We start from the raw sequence: 18151 nt of genomic DNA on the forward strand, positions 1-18151 counted from the left end.
TTGTAGAAATCCTGAAAATAGTGAGAAATGGCGCCACAATTACCCAAAGCCCAACGTGACACCTTTACAATGATTGTTTCATCCAACCAACAGTTCAAATCTTAAAAGTATTAAAAGAAAAAGCAGCAAATCTTTACATTTGTGAAGCTGGAACCATGAAATATTTTGCATTAAAAATGACATGAACAATTCTCAAAATAATTATTTTTTAACAAAACATCCTATTTATGCAATCTTTGTATGTTTTCTGCTCAAAATAATAAGTTTTCTAAAGTAACCTGTAGCTTAAGCTGTGAGATAAATGAAGTAAATACATAAGTAAACAAGTACAATCTTGGAATCTCTGGAAGTGGAGTAGAAGTAGGAAGTGGCATGAACAGAAAAGACTCAAGTAAAGTAGAAGTCGATTATCTCAAATTTGTACTTCTGAACAATACTTGAGTAAATGTATTTATTTCCACCGCCGCTAATGAGTATTTTCAGAATTACTTTTATAGTTTTAATTTCTTCATTTAATTTTGAATGCAAAACTTTTACTTTTAAGCAAACAATCAAAATTTCCTCAACTTGCAACTATACGCTAAAGATCACAATTTATTTACCACCAGTCTTGGATATATGTGCTCTAAATGTGAAGCAACTCTAAAATAAACATAATTGTTCCTTAGTTAAAGGAATAGTCCAACATTTAGGGGAAGCATTATGGTATACTACCAAAACTGCAGGGGTACAGAAAGGTATAAAGCATCTTTTGGAAAATGTCTCAAAACATAGAAAAAAAATTTAAAACTCAAACTAGTATTTTGAGTACCCAGTTCATACAAGAAAAATGTATTGTAAATCGTGGGTAGTATTAAAGTGTGACCGGATTTTCTTGCACAACTTCACTTACTTCAAAGGTGCATGAAGAAAAGAAACAATCTAAAAGGTCTAAACTCCACAAGACAATGACTCAGTTATGAAAGATGAAATGTGTGCATGTGTGGCTGGTGAGATCTATACTGTATATCAGCTTGAGTCTCGTTGTTGGTGGCAGACCCCCTCCCCCTGTAGATGACAACAGCTCATTCGAAGGCAACAAAAGCACAACGATTCCTATTTTCAGGTGATTATACACTAGTGAAAGCATACCTATGAATAGTACACTCCATTTCTGGCAACAGATCCTCCTAAATGTCACTAGACCTTTAAATCTCAGTGAAATTACATGCAAAATAAAGTTTATACGACCATGGTTAAGTTGAGTGCACAGAGCTCCTCGGTTGTTTTGGGGATTCTTGTTCACCAGGAAACGTTGGCAGGATATGTTGCAAGATGTTGACAGCTCTGTGCCTCTACCCACAGAGCCTGGAGAGTGATAAATGCCCTCCCGCTGTTGTTACGTGTTTACTTTCTCTGACAGCGAGAAAACTCACAGGGAAACATGTCAGCAGACAGACAGCAGCAACAGCAGACTTTCTTGGCAAAACTAAAATGACTTTTTGTCATCTTCACTATTTTTTAATACTTCCTTTATATCTTACAGAAAATTCTTAGTCGACAAATAGATCGCAGCTTTACAGATGCAAGTTTAAGACAAAACTTTACTCCCAGAGAGAACATTTGTTTGTTCATTAAAAACCTACAATATAGATATCAATTCACAGTTAAATGCAATAGTAGGCTATAGATAATTTCACAGACAAGATCCTCTATCTTCTGAAATCACTGAAAGAAAAATTTCACTGAGAAACGAGCCAACCCGATGTTGAGCTCCACCCAATGATTTTAAGAACTGAAACAAGAAGTGAAATTATTCAAATGCCTAATTTGTTTAGGAAATCTGGTGTCTTTAAATTGCTTGCTTGTCCTCTTTTCCTTATTACTCTCTTTTCTGTAAAAATTTATTTCTTTAGTTTATGAGTTGTAATTTTCCTTACATTTTTGTTTGGGCTCTCCAGAAAAACCTGGTAAAGAACACATTGGAAGAGTGGTTGGAGAGAGTTAAAATCATTTTCTCTAGTGCAATCTGGAAAAGGACAGGAAAGAAGAAAAATATGTTGTTGTTGTTGTTGTTGTTGTTGTTGTTGTTCATCAGCGTAGCAATTACTACATGACAAACATGGACATTTAGTTAGACATACTTTCCACGTGGCGGGAAGATTCAGTTTGTTTATGAATCAAGTAAAATCACAATGACACCATGTGGGGTTTTTTTTTCTGAAAGTAATTATAACAATTATTAGCAGAAGTGACCTTTTTTGGCCTTCGAGTGGAAAATTAAAGCGAAATAAAAAAAAATGGCCTTTGCACAAGATCCTCAGTAGTTTCTGATTGGCACACATTTCCACTGTTAAGTCAAAAAATGACAAGTCACCTGATTGCATCAACATAACATGAAACTTCTTTTGAAATATACCCCCAACGCTTCCGCTGTGTTCAGAAGACAGGAAGCAGATTCAATCTGTTGGGTAAAGAGCATGCGGCTTATTATCACACTTCAGCTACAAGTGGAAGACAGTTTTCTGACCATTTTATATGTGTGAATATATCAGGAAGTCATCATATTCAACGTCTCAACCATGAACAAACGAAAGCTGAGTAAGTTCTATTTTACTTTATGATGTTGTTGTGCAATATTTGGGCTTTTTTTGGGAGGGGGGAGGGTTCCCCACATATGTACCCCCATAGCACTCTTACACACTTAAGTAAAAGTAGAGAGATAGTGGCAGCAAAATGTACTTAAAGTATCAAAAGTAAAAGTACTTGTCGTGCAGTAAAATGTTCCCTGATGTTACTGATATATTATTATATCTGACATAAATACATTGTGATGCATCAATCTCAGAGCAGTATTTTACTGCTGTAGCTGCTTTAGACGGAGCTAGTTTGAACTACTTTATATACAGTTAGCTAGTTTCATTTCCCAAACCTATAGTGGTCATGAGATGGATGTATACTTTACTTTACTTGAGTATTTCCACGTTATGCTACTTTAAACCTCCACTACATCGCAGAGACAAATATTGTACTTTTTACTCAACTACATTATAGGTATAGTTACTTAAAAACATACGGTGTCAGACACAATGCATAGTGAGGGATTAATGAAATAATGATCTAGTCATGGCTCATTGTCACATTTCAGATGTCTATGAGTTGTTAGCATTTCCACCAACACATTTCCCCTTTAAACTTCTCAAACGGTTTCATGTTTGAGGTCCAAAGAGGTTCAATATTTACAAAAAAAAAAAAATTCTGAAATATAAATACAAACGTGTGCATCACAAGTCAGTTTTAAATGAATCATCTTACAACCCCTCAGATGTATCTGGTGACCGTTTGGAGGGGCCCAACCGGATGGGATCCACTGGACTAAATAGTTAAAGTAGTTAAAACTAGCTTCACTTGGAGCAGCTACAACAGTAAAATACAGTTTACTACTACTTTATAATTTATGATATTAGTCAAAGGGACTGCAAAACAAGTACCTTTACTTTTTATACTTTAAGTTAATTTAGCTGATAATACCACTATACTTGAACGTAAATGGGATTTTGAACGCAGAACTACAGTACTTCATTATAACGCTGTTTGGTGACACACTTTGACTTCATAAAAAACGTGCAGCTTCTGCAATTGCATTTGCATATTGCACTTGGCTGTAGTGCAATATGCACTAAATATTATCGACAGTGTCGATAATATTTTGATTAATTCCCTAATAACTGTCAGAGAAATTAGTAAACAAAAATAAAAAATGAAATACATAGTGAAGAACTGTAAAGTTACTAGTATACTATAGAGACAGACATTGTATTATATGATGAGTCAGAGAAAAGAGGCTGATGCAAGTTTATTTGTGTAATCCTATAAAAGAATGTGATCTATTGACACTTGTTTCACTGTGAGTGTGTGTATGTTTGTGTGTGTGTGTTGGCTCTTTGTTCACTGTTCCACTCACAAACAGTTTTTGGTCCATTGTAAATGAAGCATAGATGCGTCTTTGTGCGGTTTGAAAGGACAGCATCCCGGCTGAGTGCAGAGTTAAGCACAGAGTTGAGCTCAGAAAAGACAGCGAATGTCTGCTGAAAGAACAACAGCTCACTGTGCTCTCTTCTTCTGCTTCCATTCGATTCAATAGTTGTTCACTATTTAAAGCTGAATTTCACCCATGATGAAGGCCGTTCATTCAGTCCAGTTGGGCCTGAAAAGAAGAACTAAAACTTCGATTCTGTTCTATGCCGTTCTTCTAACCAAGTGCAGCTAGTCAGTTAAGTTGTGTGATCAATACTAAAAATGTGAAATGCTTTAATTTTAGGGCCACATTGAGCTACTTCCTTGTGGCTTTTTATACTTTCCTTAAGAAGTGACAGAAATATCTCTGAATCAGAACTGCTGATGTGACTCTCTGGGTGGAGGTCAGTTCAAACTTGTTCCACCCAAAAAAAGTGTAGTCTTGACACTATGGGTCCCTCTTTGGATGTGTGTATCAATGAAAAAAAACAGTTCAGCATTTAGGGAAATCCTGCTGTATGTCGTCCTCTCAAAGGATATCAGTTTCATTCCCCTGAGTGCAGTACAGAGAGACGTAAATCCAGAACAAGGGGAAACTGCTAGCCTAGTCATGGCGTCCTAAGCAGAGAATGAAGTCACACTCCCTCTGTGTGTGAGCCTCTCTGTTCTTTGTTTTAGTCTGGTGCTCCAGTGCTACATATCATGGTTCTGAATGTCATATATAGTCCCTTTAATACCAATCAGCTGGGTTCTGAATTTGTTCAAATCCAAAGTCCACTTGAGCTGGTGTATAGAAGTTTGAGTGCCCTGAGTATCTGCAACACTGTCTCATAACTGTGTTTAAATGTCACTGTGGTGGAGCAGTTTATACTCCGACAGGGGAGGTTCAATAAAACTGAGACACAGCTAATAAACTACGATAGCGTCCTCTGTTTCTGGACTTTCCTCCTCGTAGGTCACAGTTCACCCAAGATGAATTCAACATTTGTCTGCTCATTTCCTCAGAATAAAATTCAGTGTAAGTCATCAGGACTCCTTATCTGCTGGCATCAACATGAAAATAAAAAATGCAGTTTCTTTGCATCTGTACCTCCATCATTTCCCTGCTTTCTTTTTCTCAAAATCATTAGTCTATATTTAGCTGAGGAAAATAAATATCCCTCAGTGTTTTCAGAGTTGAATAGGTCCCTGGGGCAGAAACATAATCAAACACTGCTGAGAGCTCGAGGGGTTGCAGTTTGGAACAGAAACGATGAGAGTTTCAGCAGAGTACGGTACAACAACATTCCTCAAATGACTCAAAGGCAAAGAAAACATTTTTGTTTTTCAAAGGACAAAGTGAAAATGAAATGTTAAATGCAGCTGCTGGTGGCCCCACATTATTCTTTAATTGTCTTTAAAATGTACACAGTCTCACACTGACTGACACCGTGACCCTGAGCAGGAAAATGAGCCGGTGGATTACATAATGGCTACCGTGCCAGATTATAGGGATTCAAATGTTTTATAATGTTTTGGCATTGCCTTCTTTAAAACAGCTCTGATAATAAGGTTAGTGGCCACATTTTGTATTTCCCCATTTCACTCAATGAAACAGGTCATCTTTTGAAAAAACAGTAAGCCATTTCCTGCACTTCATCATTCAGTATCTCAGATCAGACTGTCTCAACATTAAGGTCAGGACACGTAGGGCAGCTGTAAACAGACGAATACAGGAAATTAGACATTTATCATTTACAATTACAGTTGTTTGTTGATGTAGCGTGATTTCTATCATTTAGCATGATAGCATATAGCATGTGAAAGTACAGTGGCTGGGAAATTCAGGTATTGCAGTAGCACAAGGACAGAAATAAGGACAGATAAACAGAGAAAGTAAAGTAGTTACTTACCTGAAATAGGGCGTGATTAGTAGCATCAAAGTCAATTCTGACCTTCACACTGGCTCTCTGTGACAACATTACCATCTTTCGCTGGTGCCAAGGAACTTCTGGTCCACCGTGCTGGGCTTTAGATAACTCAAAATAAGTCAATGTAGACATTTGCCTTCAAAGAGGACATGAACAGCAGTCTCCTGGGTAGGAGGCCTACGTTTGTCTGACCCATCCATCTGCTTAGGTGAGGCAAAACTGGACTCGGACATAGTGTCCTCCAGTGGGCAGTACGCAAACTATATCATGGCTTTTAGGGGGAGCTCACTTTTTTCTAGGGAATAATGACTATTTGGCACATAAGTGGCTCTAAGAAAGTTTGTTTATTATAAGTGAGTGAAGTTTAGGATACTACGCCACCAAACTTCAATGGTGATGGCAAGAATCTTAACCCTAACCCTAACCCGTCAGAAATTAGTGATGAATCACCCTCATACATCAATAATAGCCTAATTTTACACATGATCCATGATGATAATAGAAATGCATGGCAAAAATGGCATATTGGTAGTATTTTAGAGACCCACCAAAAATGTCACGGATCATGTTTTCAGAGGAGCTCATGTCTTATGAAGGAGAGCTCCCCCTGTGGTTCGCACCCTGCTAGTGAGTTGGCAGGTCTATTACAGGCTTTGATGTGAGACTGGGCACCCACGGCAGTAAACCAGTAGCTCATCGTGTGGGTAAGCGAACTTGGTAAAAGAAAAACTTCCTGAAAAATCAAATATCCTACACCAGTTACACCAGAACTAAAAAGCTGTGTAGTGCAAGCAGATTTAGTGCTCAAGATTCCCAAGAATGCAAAGTATACAAATCAAAACAAGAAACAGGGAGCTGCTCTAACAGGCTGCCTACCACTTGGCACCATGCTCTGGAGAAGTGGAAACTTCTCTGATGGTGGCGCTGGATATGATAGATCACAAAAGTATTCAGTCTCTCCCACAAATCCAGTGAACCAACTGCCCAGATATAGCAGATATAGCAGGAAGCTAGATGCCAACAGACTGTGTGTGAATGTGTTTGTGTGACTATTCGGCCTCTGACTGATCTCAAAACTTACCAAGTTCTTCCTGTTACTTCCCTCCAGAACGTTTTTTTCCTCTTTTCTCTAACCAAATTTAAGGAATATCCAACACAAAGTTTAGGATCTGTATGTCTGACTGCCAGGCCGCAATTATATTTTTTGAAATCATAAAGTTATTATGTCTCCATTTACAGTCTGAGACTACAAAAGGGTCCCCTCTAATGATATTGACAAAGAAATGTTTCTGGCAACCCCAATTAACAACCTCCTACTCTCCAGGTTTCAAATGGTTTGGGAGCCTCACCAACCTCTCCAGCCGCCGGCCAACAGAGAAGGCCAACATCAAGGCAGTCCCAGGGCATGATGGGATCCTCGGCAGTGCCAAATCAGCAGTGGGGGGCCAGTCGGTGGATGACATGGAGTCTTGTCTCCACAGCCCCAGCTACGCCCACTCCAGCGAAATGTACACACACGTGGGCACTGTGCCTCGCAGCCAGAAGCAGAAGAAGAGCTGTAAGGGGATGAAGGAGAAAGAGAAGAAGAAGAAGAAAGAGGGGGAGGAGGAGGGGGAGGAGGAGGCGGTGAGTGGAGGGCAGATCCAGTGGAAGGCGGGGGAACATGTCCGAGACTCCCCTCTGCTCAGTGCCCTGTCCAACCTCAGTTTGACCAGTCTGGACCGGCCTCTGCCTGTTTCTCCACTGGCCCGGCCGCTACCCGCCACCCCAACACCCAGCAGGGCTTCACCATTGACCTCAGCACCTGAAAGCTTTGTCAGCGATCCTTCAGTTGACCCCATTAAGAGCCCAGAGGCTTTTTCAAGGAGCAAAGATGCTTTAAAAGCTGATAGACCTATAAGAGAGCCTTCAAACATGGCAACTAATGGCCCCAAAATGGCTTCATTGCAGGATGTGTATGTGCCGATGGACCCAATAGGTGAAGCTGCTCACAGCCACGTGGATGAACAAAAAGACAGACAGCGAGGTGTCATAAGTAAACAGGAAACCAAAAAGACTGTAAACGGCTTGCAGGAAGTGCAGAGCGCTGACAGGTGAGAAAGTTGATTTACTACACTTTCAGATAATGCAGCGACGGCCCCAAATAGCCTGGTTTGGTTTTTCATAGCCCACAGCTATTTCAGTTGAGTTTGAAACGTTGCTCGTTTGACATTTCTCTGTCTGATTCTTGCCTTTAGTTTGCTTTTTGATCCACCACCTGTGAAAGTGTTTTGGATGCCCTGTTGTCTTCGATTATTCAGCCTGCACTACAAACAGTTCAAAGGACATAAGAATGAACGGCTAAAAGCATCACTGCAAAACAATCTCCTATCACTTGTCTAGTTTTATGTCTTATTTTCCTAAGAATGTGCCATTGCAGTGAGGTTATTTCAAGCTGTTTCCACTTTAAATCAACTTTCATACAAGTCAGTGTCTTAATACAAGATAGAATGGGGCAGATTGCTGCAGTAGGACACTTTCAGATGTTTGAATTAATTTTCACACACACACACACACACACACACACACACACACACACACACAACATTTTAGTTATGTTAATGCACCACATGAACACATTACTGCATCAGTGATTATAATCCAGTGACCACATTTATTTTTGGTGCAAGCATATTTAGATTCTAATACTTGTGTATTTGAGTGGACTACTTCTTCCACAACTGCCATGCACCAATAAAGATAAAATCAGGAATAAAAAAAAAACAATTAAAAATAACTTAACCATAATGCATACTCTTTTAATAGGCAATTAGTCACAGATTTTATTAAATAATATATCGTTAAAATTACATACAATTTTAGTAAAATCTTATAGTTTCATAAAAGTCGTAATGTTATGAGCATAAGTCGTGTCATCTTACGAATAAGGTCGCAGTACAAGAACAAATGTTGTAATGTTTCCACGGTGAAGTCGAAACATTAAAAGAAAAAGTACTGATAGTATAAGAAGGTCGTAGCGGCGGACATGCGCAGTGGCTCCCTGCCTGCGCGCTGTGGCTCAGTCAGTCAGCCGCTTCCACTCAGCGGCAGTTCGTGTCGGACTGTGCGGGAGAAGATGTGTGAGGTTGGGGACGTGAAGCGTCGGTCAGTCCGCTCCGGGGAGGGAGAGAGAAGGTGAGAGGACCAGCTGCTTGTTAATGTAAAGTCAGTCCAGTGTTTGTGTAGAGCTTTATCTGAGCTGCATCCCTGAGACAGTCACTGTAACAATGTGCGCTGTGTCAGTGCCGTCTGTCATCCCTTAAACTCACAAGTTGGACATTGCGCTCTTCACGTGTCCCGCTGCATTAAGAGAACACAGACACATGGTTTGGGTTAGTTTGATGCCATAAAACATGAAAAGCACCAGAGTGGTAAAACATTTACAACAACTAGTCGACTTTGAAGTCAGTGGGTTACCAGGCTGTCAGTCTGTCAGTGTGTTGTATGGGGGAGTGCAGGCTGAACCTGAAACTGGACCGGACTGTATGTTACATAAGAGGAGGAATTTGCTCCTGCTCTGGTTTCAGTCAGAACAGTGATAAGGCTCTTTTGGCAGAGATGCAGCCGCCTGTTTCACTTCATCCTGTCTGTCCCACCTGCTTCAATCTGACCTGATTTACACCTGATCTTTGACCCCTGCCCTGCATCTGCAGGCAGTATAGAGGCAGTGAAGTTGGGGAAAAAAAAAGAAGTTCAGGCTGGGAAACAGATAATGCTGTCATGGCACCCTCTGCCATCAGTGTGGGCATGGTGTGTGAAAGTATTTTGAGTGGACGGTAGACCAGAAATATGCTATATTCATACAAGTCCAGTCCATTAGAAAGAAAATAATGCAGAGACTGCACAGCAATCTGCCTTTGGATAATCTGCACTGAATACTCTACTAGTTGTTTTTATTTTAACTAGTTTAGTTTTTAACTAGAAAATGAACTTTAGTTTTATTATTATTTACAGCCCATAGTTTATGGGTGTTTCTGTGTTTATCTATCTGTACAAGTACTATTACTCAAATCAATAAAATACTCAAATGTACAATTTAAACATCCAGTGTGTACCATTTAGTGGCATCTAGCGGTGACTTGAAAGGCCATATCTACAGCCAGTGTTTGGTTTGTCCGTTCTGGGCTACTGTAGAAACATGGCGGTTCAACATGGCGGACTCCACTGAGGGCGACCCGTGGCCTCTGTATATAAAAATAGTTCATTCAAGGTGACAAAAAAACAGTGATTCCTATATTCAGGTGATCATAAACTAATATTAACATAGCTATGAATATTATATTCTGTTTCTGCCAATAGACACACAACAAACACACTGGAGCTTTAATAGGCTATATTTAAGTATTTGGTTTAAAGGTACCTTAATCACCAAATCACATGATATTCATTTGAGCTAAGCAAGCTTGCTATAGTGGGAGCTTGGCTGTTTTTTCCTTCTCCATAAATAAGTGATTTAGCTGCTGCTTTATTTAATAATGTGGAATGCAAATTGAATAACAAAAATGAATCAAAATGTTTATTTATTTATTTACAGATATCACCTGGGGGGAAACAATAACTAAACCTAGCTTTTGTTTTAGTTAGGGTTATCTCAAAAGCTAGCTTTCCTTTGATAGTCCTCTTCCGTTTTGTAGTTACTGCAAATTTCAAAAGATGTTTTCACAGAAATTGCACATTTCTATGGCATGATACAGATACAGATACAGATTATAACACACTTTTGACCAAATATGTAGCTACTGCATTTTCCCTTTGCATGGCTTTTTGATATATGACACCAGATATGTTTTCTTATATCATCTTACAGTGTAAATGTCTTCTTCAGGCTGCATCCTAGTAACATAATACAGTTTTATGACCTTCCTGTATCAGACTGATGAAGCTGACTGAAAAGAAATGTGTTTGGTCATCATGTCTACATTATGAATGTATTAGATTTTTACAGAATCGCTTACCCCACCTTTAACTTATTCACAGTTGCAGAGTTGAGTTGGATGGATGATAGTCACTGACTGGCCAAATTCTGAGCTGCAGCTGGTGGTTTCCTGACCGGATTGTACTGTCATGATAAGGGAGACAGTTCTGCTTTTTCGTTGATAAATTAGTCATAGCAGAAGCGGTTGTTGAGGTTAACCCTGACCTTCAATTTAAAACAAGCTCACTGCTACTACTCTGTGTGGACGCTTGTAGGTAGTGTTGTAGTCACATTTGTTTTTGGTTATTATTGGAGCTTTGAACCCCAGCTAGTGTCTGTGTGTGTGGATGTTATGAGTGTGTCCCATGCAGTGGTGTAAGAGTTGCTGGCTGAAGGCACAGGAAGTGCTGTAAAATTTGATGCTGGTTTGGGGAGCACAGCCCCCAGGTGGAGGGAGTTTCCCCTCACTGGGCTCTAAGAACCGTTTCTGTGGACCTTTACAGCGCCTCAGAAACACGTTCTTTAACAGTGGAGAGGTTCACTGTGGCTGCAGTTTTCTGTTATACAACAAAACTCATTTCAGCTGTTTGAATATGTGATGATTTCATTCTTCGGTCACTATCCGAAGCTAATGACCATAGGTGAGGGGGAGGACCGTAGATCAACTGGTAAATCGAAAGGTTTGCTGACGCCGCACCAATCTGCCTGTCCACGCCACGCTCCATTTTACCGTCACTTGTGAACAAGACCATTTAAGACGTTGCCTCTCCGTTCACTCAAAGGACACACTGCTTCCTGCTGGTCAGTGGTGCAAATTCATGGGTCATAATTCACCAAAGTTGAACTCAACTCTAGTTCGAGATTCGTTATGTGGTTCTATGAAATGTCCTGATTTCTTATTGAAATTTTGCCATTTAAAATAGTTGTGTGAGCAGGCCTTTAGACTGTGTGAACACAGAAGCTGAAAATGTCCCAATTGTTTACTTTTAGTCGACTGACTGAAAGTAATATTTTAACATTGTCTGAGAACTAATACTCTGTGTTAGCCAGTGTGTTCCTTTTAATGATGGTCAGATGATTAAATATTTTATCATGAAGAAAGGATTTCATGATCTCAATAAATCAAATTTTCTTTTTTGCTATTTAAATAATATTTCCACAATCACAAGAAAATAAAACTTGTTTTGAGAAAACTAAACGTCAGAAATGTGGATTTCCTCCCTTCAAATCATTTGAAAATAGTGTTTCTGCTATCACCAGATGAGTGCTATACAGAAACAAAGCAGCAGGTCAGGACATAAGATCAACTACATATGGTTTGTGAATGTAGCTTTTGACTGTGAGGGAGTTTCTTTTGCAGTGTGTTTCACTTGTGTGTTCACATCTGTTTGTGTGTATGTGTGTGTTTGCTGTCTGTTCTCAGAGTTTGTGTTTGGGAACAAAAGGTCACCTCCCCTGATGTTACTCATGGAAATATGCAGCATACTGAGGAAGAGCAGAGTGACAGAAATAAAACAGCCATTGCCAGGGTGCAGTTTTACTGACACAACACATCACTGTTGTCAGAAAGAAACCACGCAATGCAGCTTGAGTGTTTTCTCTTTTTCTTGAGGTCAGTTGACAGTGTTTGTGAGCTTCCTGACTCCCATAGCCTTCAGACTTGGTGAGAAGCCAGATGGTTTGATTACTGGATGGACATGTGGGAGAAAAGATTCCCCTGCTTCAGTTCTGAAAAACAGACTATTTTGCAGAGGTTTCACGCAGCAGGAGAAATATTCCCCATCCTCCCTGGAGAAGTTTGTTGTGTTGCAAGCTGTTGCTGGGTGGTGGCGAATTAACACACTGCTGCTATCAGGGAGTTGTGCAACAGGACAGAAAGGAGACAGAAAACTGTTGAACTACTACTATTGCTACTGCTACTACAACTCCCATCAGTGCTGCTACGACAGTATTTAGTGCTGGGTGTTAAGGGCTGTATGTGTTTCCTGCCCTGCTGTTTGTAACCCTCTAACCGCCCAGGTGTGCTGATTAGTAAATGAGGCACACCTGACCTGTGATTGGTCAGAGGCTTTTGGATGTGGCACTATTGGTGCCTGGGATTTTGTGTTACTTTGATAGTCTTGATTTACTCTTGATTTAGTTTCTTGGTTGTCTTGGTTCTGTGGTTGTTTTTTAGTAAATGGGGGAAATTTACTGAACGTGAAGATTTCAACCAAAATGTGTCTGTAGCACCAAGAATCAAAAGTTAGTGATTGTAAACCTTTTTGGTTTGTGACCTTGTTACCCCCCAGCTGAGCTCATAAGTACGGACATAAGTTTGAATTTCCCTTCTCTGATTGTTTGATTTGTATGATATTTAGGAGCTTTCAAAGGTAAAAGTATCCAGGATTTGACAAGAAATTTAGCAAAAAAACAAAAGAGACAAATCAGAAAGACAAAAAGAGAGATATGTGCTATAGTCTCTGGTGTACAACCTCTATTACACATGAGAGCTTTTTTCCCTGTGCTTTTGTTGTGACGTGAGTGGTGATGGAAAAAGGTGATGTCAGATATTGTCACACATCAAACAGGATTGAGTAATATAAAAACGAGAACCTGGTTGGGTTGTTTGCTTATGTTACCAGGGAGATGCCACCATTCATCAAATCTGATCAAACCACACCCACACCATCATGACGAAGCAGTTTAATGTTCAACTCTTATTCAATCATTACTCAAGATTTATAAATGTGATTGTTGAGGTTCCGAAAAGGAAGTTTCTTTGAAATAACCATGTAGTTTGGTACTAATTAAAGGTGAAATTGATTAGATTGATACGCTTCTAATTTCAAATAATTATAATTAATTTCTACTGTAACTTAGAGAGTATTTTAGTCAGTGTACACACCAATAATCAGTGAACTTTAATGAATATTTATTGTGGTTTAATTGCATAATTCTGAGGAGGAAACTTGCTAGAGTTTTTTTAATTAAATTACTGATCCTTTATTTAACCAGAAAAGCTACACAAAGCTAAGTTAAGCTAAACATATGCAGAATTAAACAGAAATGCGATTATAGAGACATGAATAAAATTTCCATCCAATGTCATTTCCATCTCTTGGAAAAAACCTAAATTTCACCTTTTAAACAACCAAAGAGCTGTCTTAACCTATGAGAAAAGCGCAACTTCTGCAAAATTGATGCAAATTCACAGAAAGGGACCAAGTGAAAGTAAGTGAAGAAGGTTCCCAGCAGAGGGGAGGGATCAGCACACATTAAAGCACTTTTACATGGTTAAGTGTGGATTTGGGGAATTAGTAATACAAGTAATTTCTAGAAACGGAGCTAGATAAGACATTTTTAGCCATGATAGCCACATGGCCTTAGAGATGTCAATGTCAGTCTGTTGATCCATACTGAAACATCTCAACCACTATCAGCTGCGTAAAGTTTTAAAAAAAAATTGGTAAAGATATTCATGGCGCCCAGAAGATGAATTGCAATGAGGATGAATATTTACTTTAATGATCCTGAACTTTCATCATGTCATACTTTCCAATAATTGGATTTATGACCAAATACAAGCAAAACGAATGAAATTCCCATCAGCATCATGTTAGCGTGGTGTTGATGTTAGCATTCAGCTCAAAGTACTGCTGTGCCTCATAAAGCGTGTAGTATGCCTGTAGACTCTTAGTATGTCATCAAATGTACAGAGATAAGGTTGCTGTAACCCAAAAATGGCTTCATAGATACAGTAAGTAACCCTAACCCATGTACAGTACATCTGTATAGTCAAGTAAAGGCAGAAAAGTGACTAAACAAGAGTATACATCTACAGAACCCTATAATAAAGTGTTGCAGAGTCATTTTTTTTAACTTGTCGTATGTTGTTTTTAGTCTGCAAGACTTGACTGACAGCAGTGGAGAATATGTCAAGGTAAGCTTCCTCTTCCTCTCACATGACTTCAAATCTACTTTCATGTAACAGTTTTATATTGTTTATGTGTGACTTCCTTTTACTGTGATGTAGCTTTTCTCTCTTCCTCTTGTCAGACAAGACACTTTCTGTTCCCAGCAATGGCATCATTTTCAGGAAAGGCTGAATTAAAACTTGTTTCTATCTGCTGCTGTGACCCTCTATACACGGCACGCAGGCTCTAATTCAATCTGGACAGGTGACAGAAAGTTCTCCGGGAATGCGGTGAAATACTTTGAAGCTGCCACCGTTGCCTCTGGTAACTGCTGTAGCCTCGATTCGGTCGGCAGCTCCGCCTGGAAAAGGTGGAAAGAGAGCGAGAGAATTTCCAGTTCATTGACTTATAATTGGATACTTGACAAACACACTTGTCTGAATGGGACAAGCTGGCAATGAATGATAATGCTAATGAAATTAAAGCTATTCATTAGGGGCTTCCAGGTCTTTTCCCCCTCCCAAAACACACACACTCTCACTCTCACTCTCTCTCTCTCTCTCTCTCTCTCTCTCTCTCTCTCTCTCTCTCTCTCTCTCTCTCTCTCTCTCTCTCACACACACACACACACACACACACACACACACACACACACACACACGTATACACACTCTCCTATTTTGTTTTGAAGTGGTCCTGGCCCAGTGCCCAGCCCTTGATTCACAGTCCAGTGGGACAAACCATTCTGTCAAACAGAGAAGGGGTGGGACGTGTCAGGGAGAAGAAAAACAACATGTTACCTATATAGCAGTGTAATAACAGTAACTAGTGTGTGTGTGTCCCAAAACAAAAGCATTCCCAGCCCATCGTTGGCGTAGCTCTTGATATACAGTATGTGTGTGTGTTTGTATAAAGACGTGTCAGACAAAGCACCACTGAGTGATGACCCTCGTCGCACAATGTCGTTGCCACGGCGACGAGGCCAGGACTCCAGCATGGTTCTGGTTCTCGGGCCCCTGGTGTCGCCAGTGTGGATGCCAGTGTGGGAATGCCCGAGCTGTCCTTCCTCCCTCCTCATCCCCCCTCTGTCCTCTCTTAACACACACACACACACACACACACACACACACACACACACACACACATTCACACAGAAACAGAACTGAGAAGGCTGCAGTTTGACTAGATTTACCCACAATGCCTTTTCTCTCAGGACCAACATTTCAAGCAGCTTTCTTAAGGAAAGACAGGAGTCTGGTTTGCTTTTCCAGACAGCAGAACAATGGAAAGAAGCAGCAGAATTGCAGCAGACCGTAGACACCATTTTGGAATTTGAACCCAGCTTCAGAAGCTACTACATGATGGTCTAAACTCATGTTATGTTTTCTGTGTTTGTTTTGTTTGGTTTTTGGGTCTAACTGTGCACCTGTGATGCCCTTTAAGTTCTCCAAAGACAAATTCTGGTTGGAGCCGCCGTCTGAGAAACTGAAGAAGCAGCTGGAGGAGGAGCTGAAGCTGAGTGGCACCAACCTGAAGAGCCACGCCTGGTACCACGGACGTATCCCCTGGGAGGTATGCCACACACACACACACACACACACACACACACACACACACACACACACACACACACACACAATTAAATTCAGTTGGACCTCTGAAATAGTTTATTACAGCAGTTAACATAGTTTGATTTTGGCGTCTAGGCTCCGACCTCATCATTCCCCGCAGATATGTTTACATAGAGATATTGGGGAGTGATGAGCAATACGGATGCAGGGCAGGCATTGACAGAGCAGAGGGAGACCTGGGAAATTGTGCAGTTTAAAGAGACCACCAGATTGGAAGGGTGCGCTTGGTTAGTGATTATAGAGTGAGGCATGTCATGTGTGTATATCAGTGGAGCTTGAGTTGACTGCCTGAACTAGCTCGCAGGCTTTGCTCCATATAATGCGTTTCACATTGCGTAACAAAACCAGGTATTTTAACAACTGGATCCAAAGTAAAACTGGCTATGGGAACCTAACCCTCAATTTGAGTTTTACATTAAAATAACACAACTGAATTATTTTTCAGTGGATTTTTTATTTAAAATCTCAGGAATCTTGAGTCATGCAGTGGTTCAACCACGAGAGGGAGCTCTGTTCAAACGCCAACTGAACTGATTCTTAGTTTAAAGGAAAAACCTTTGTAAAAAACAAAACGAGGTGTCCCTCTAAGTTGCAGTGTTAATACAGTTAACAGTTATTATTTAGATGAATAATTGAACAGATACAATATTACAGCTGCAAGCATCAGGATACATAGCAGGTGACTACACGTGTAACAGGAATTAATCCAGTTACCCTTTGAAAATTCACTAGCACTAAAAAACTGTATTTTTCTCCCAAGGTGAGAAAATACAAACTCATAATGTTGGCCACTATACTGCTGTATGAACTTTTTGTGTGAACATGTGTATTTACATAAAAATGTCGCATAGTAGTTCCAATAACCAAGAAAGATTCAAATGTCTCCACAGGTGTCGGAGAGCCTGGTGGTGAACCACGGCGACTTCCTCATCAGAGACTCTCAGTCCTCTCAGGGGGATGTTGTCCTCACCTGCCACTGGGAGCAGAAAACACTTCACTTCCTCATCAGGAAGACGGTGGTTCAGTCTGGTGAGACGTACACTCGGGTCCAGTACAGCCTGGAAGGGGAGGCCTTTGAATCTTTACCAGCTCTTGTTCACTTCTACGTGGGCAGTAAGGCGGCCCTGACCCGGTGGAGTGGAGCTCAGATTCACAGGCCGGTGAACAGGACGTTGCCTCTCAGCTACCTGGAGACGGCCTTCTGCACAGCCGTCAGCCCGCCGTCTTGCTACAGCGGGCTGAAGAACTGCGGCGAGAGTGGAGAGGAGAGTGTCTGTCCGAGAAGGTATGGTTTCATTGAGAACATAGAAAAACACAGAGGGCTTGTTTAATTCTTTTCAGTTAATTTTTCCACTTGTATGTAAACTATGAGATGAAACTGTAAAGTTGAGGCAGAGTTTCTCAGTAACATAACATGTGGTCACAGGTGATTTCTAATGACTTTGCATGACATTTTTATTTTTAAAGATTACGTTGCCATTAATTTGCCTTTCTCCTAGACTATCAAACCACCTTGTTTAGTCTATAAAATGTCAGAAAATAGTGAAAAATGTACACTTCAATTTCCCAGAGAACATGGTGATGTTTTTAAATTACTTATTTTGCTTCATCAACATCCAAAACCCTAAAATATTCAATTTACAACGAAGAAAAACCAGCAGCAAATCCTCAAATCGGAGAAGCTGGAACCAGAGAATGTTTGAGTTTCTGTCTCATATATCACTTGAACAATAAGTGATATATGAGACAGAAACTCCAAACATT

At 40.2% G+C, this 18151-nt stretch overlaps 1 protein-coding gene across 2 annotated transcripts in view; it reads left to right on the plus strand.

Annotated features, from left to right (window-relative positions):
- The first annotated feature begins 2413 nt into the window (after positions 1–2413).
- Positions 2414–18151, plus strand: part of sh2d3cb (SH2 domain containing 3Cb) — a 34867-nt gene continuing 19129 nt past the window's right edge. The window contains exons 1-5 of one of the 2 annotated variants that reach the window (XM_051423562.1): positions 2414–2580; positions 7231–7999; positions 14743–14782; positions 16200–16328; positions 17278–17672. In XM_051423562.1, the coding sequence (XP_051279522.1) occupies positions 2562–2580; positions 7231–7999; positions 14743–14782; positions 16200–16328; positions 17278–17672 (1352 nt within the window). In that variant the 5' untranslated portion in view covers positions 2414–2561. Of the gene's footprint in view, positions 2581–7230; positions 8000–8916; positions 9081–14742; positions 14783–16199; positions 16329–17277; positions 17673–18151 lie in introns of those variants that run through there. The other variant, XM_051423563.1, reaches the window with a different exon arrangement.

Source organism: Dicentrarchus labrax, unplaced genomic scaffold (genome assembly GCF_905237075.1).
Source record: "Dicentrarchus labrax unplaced genomic scaffold, dlabrax2021, whole genome shotgun sequence".
Lineage (NCBI taxonomy): Eukaryota > Metazoa > Chordata > Actinopteri > Moronidae > Dicentrarchus > Dicentrarchus labrax.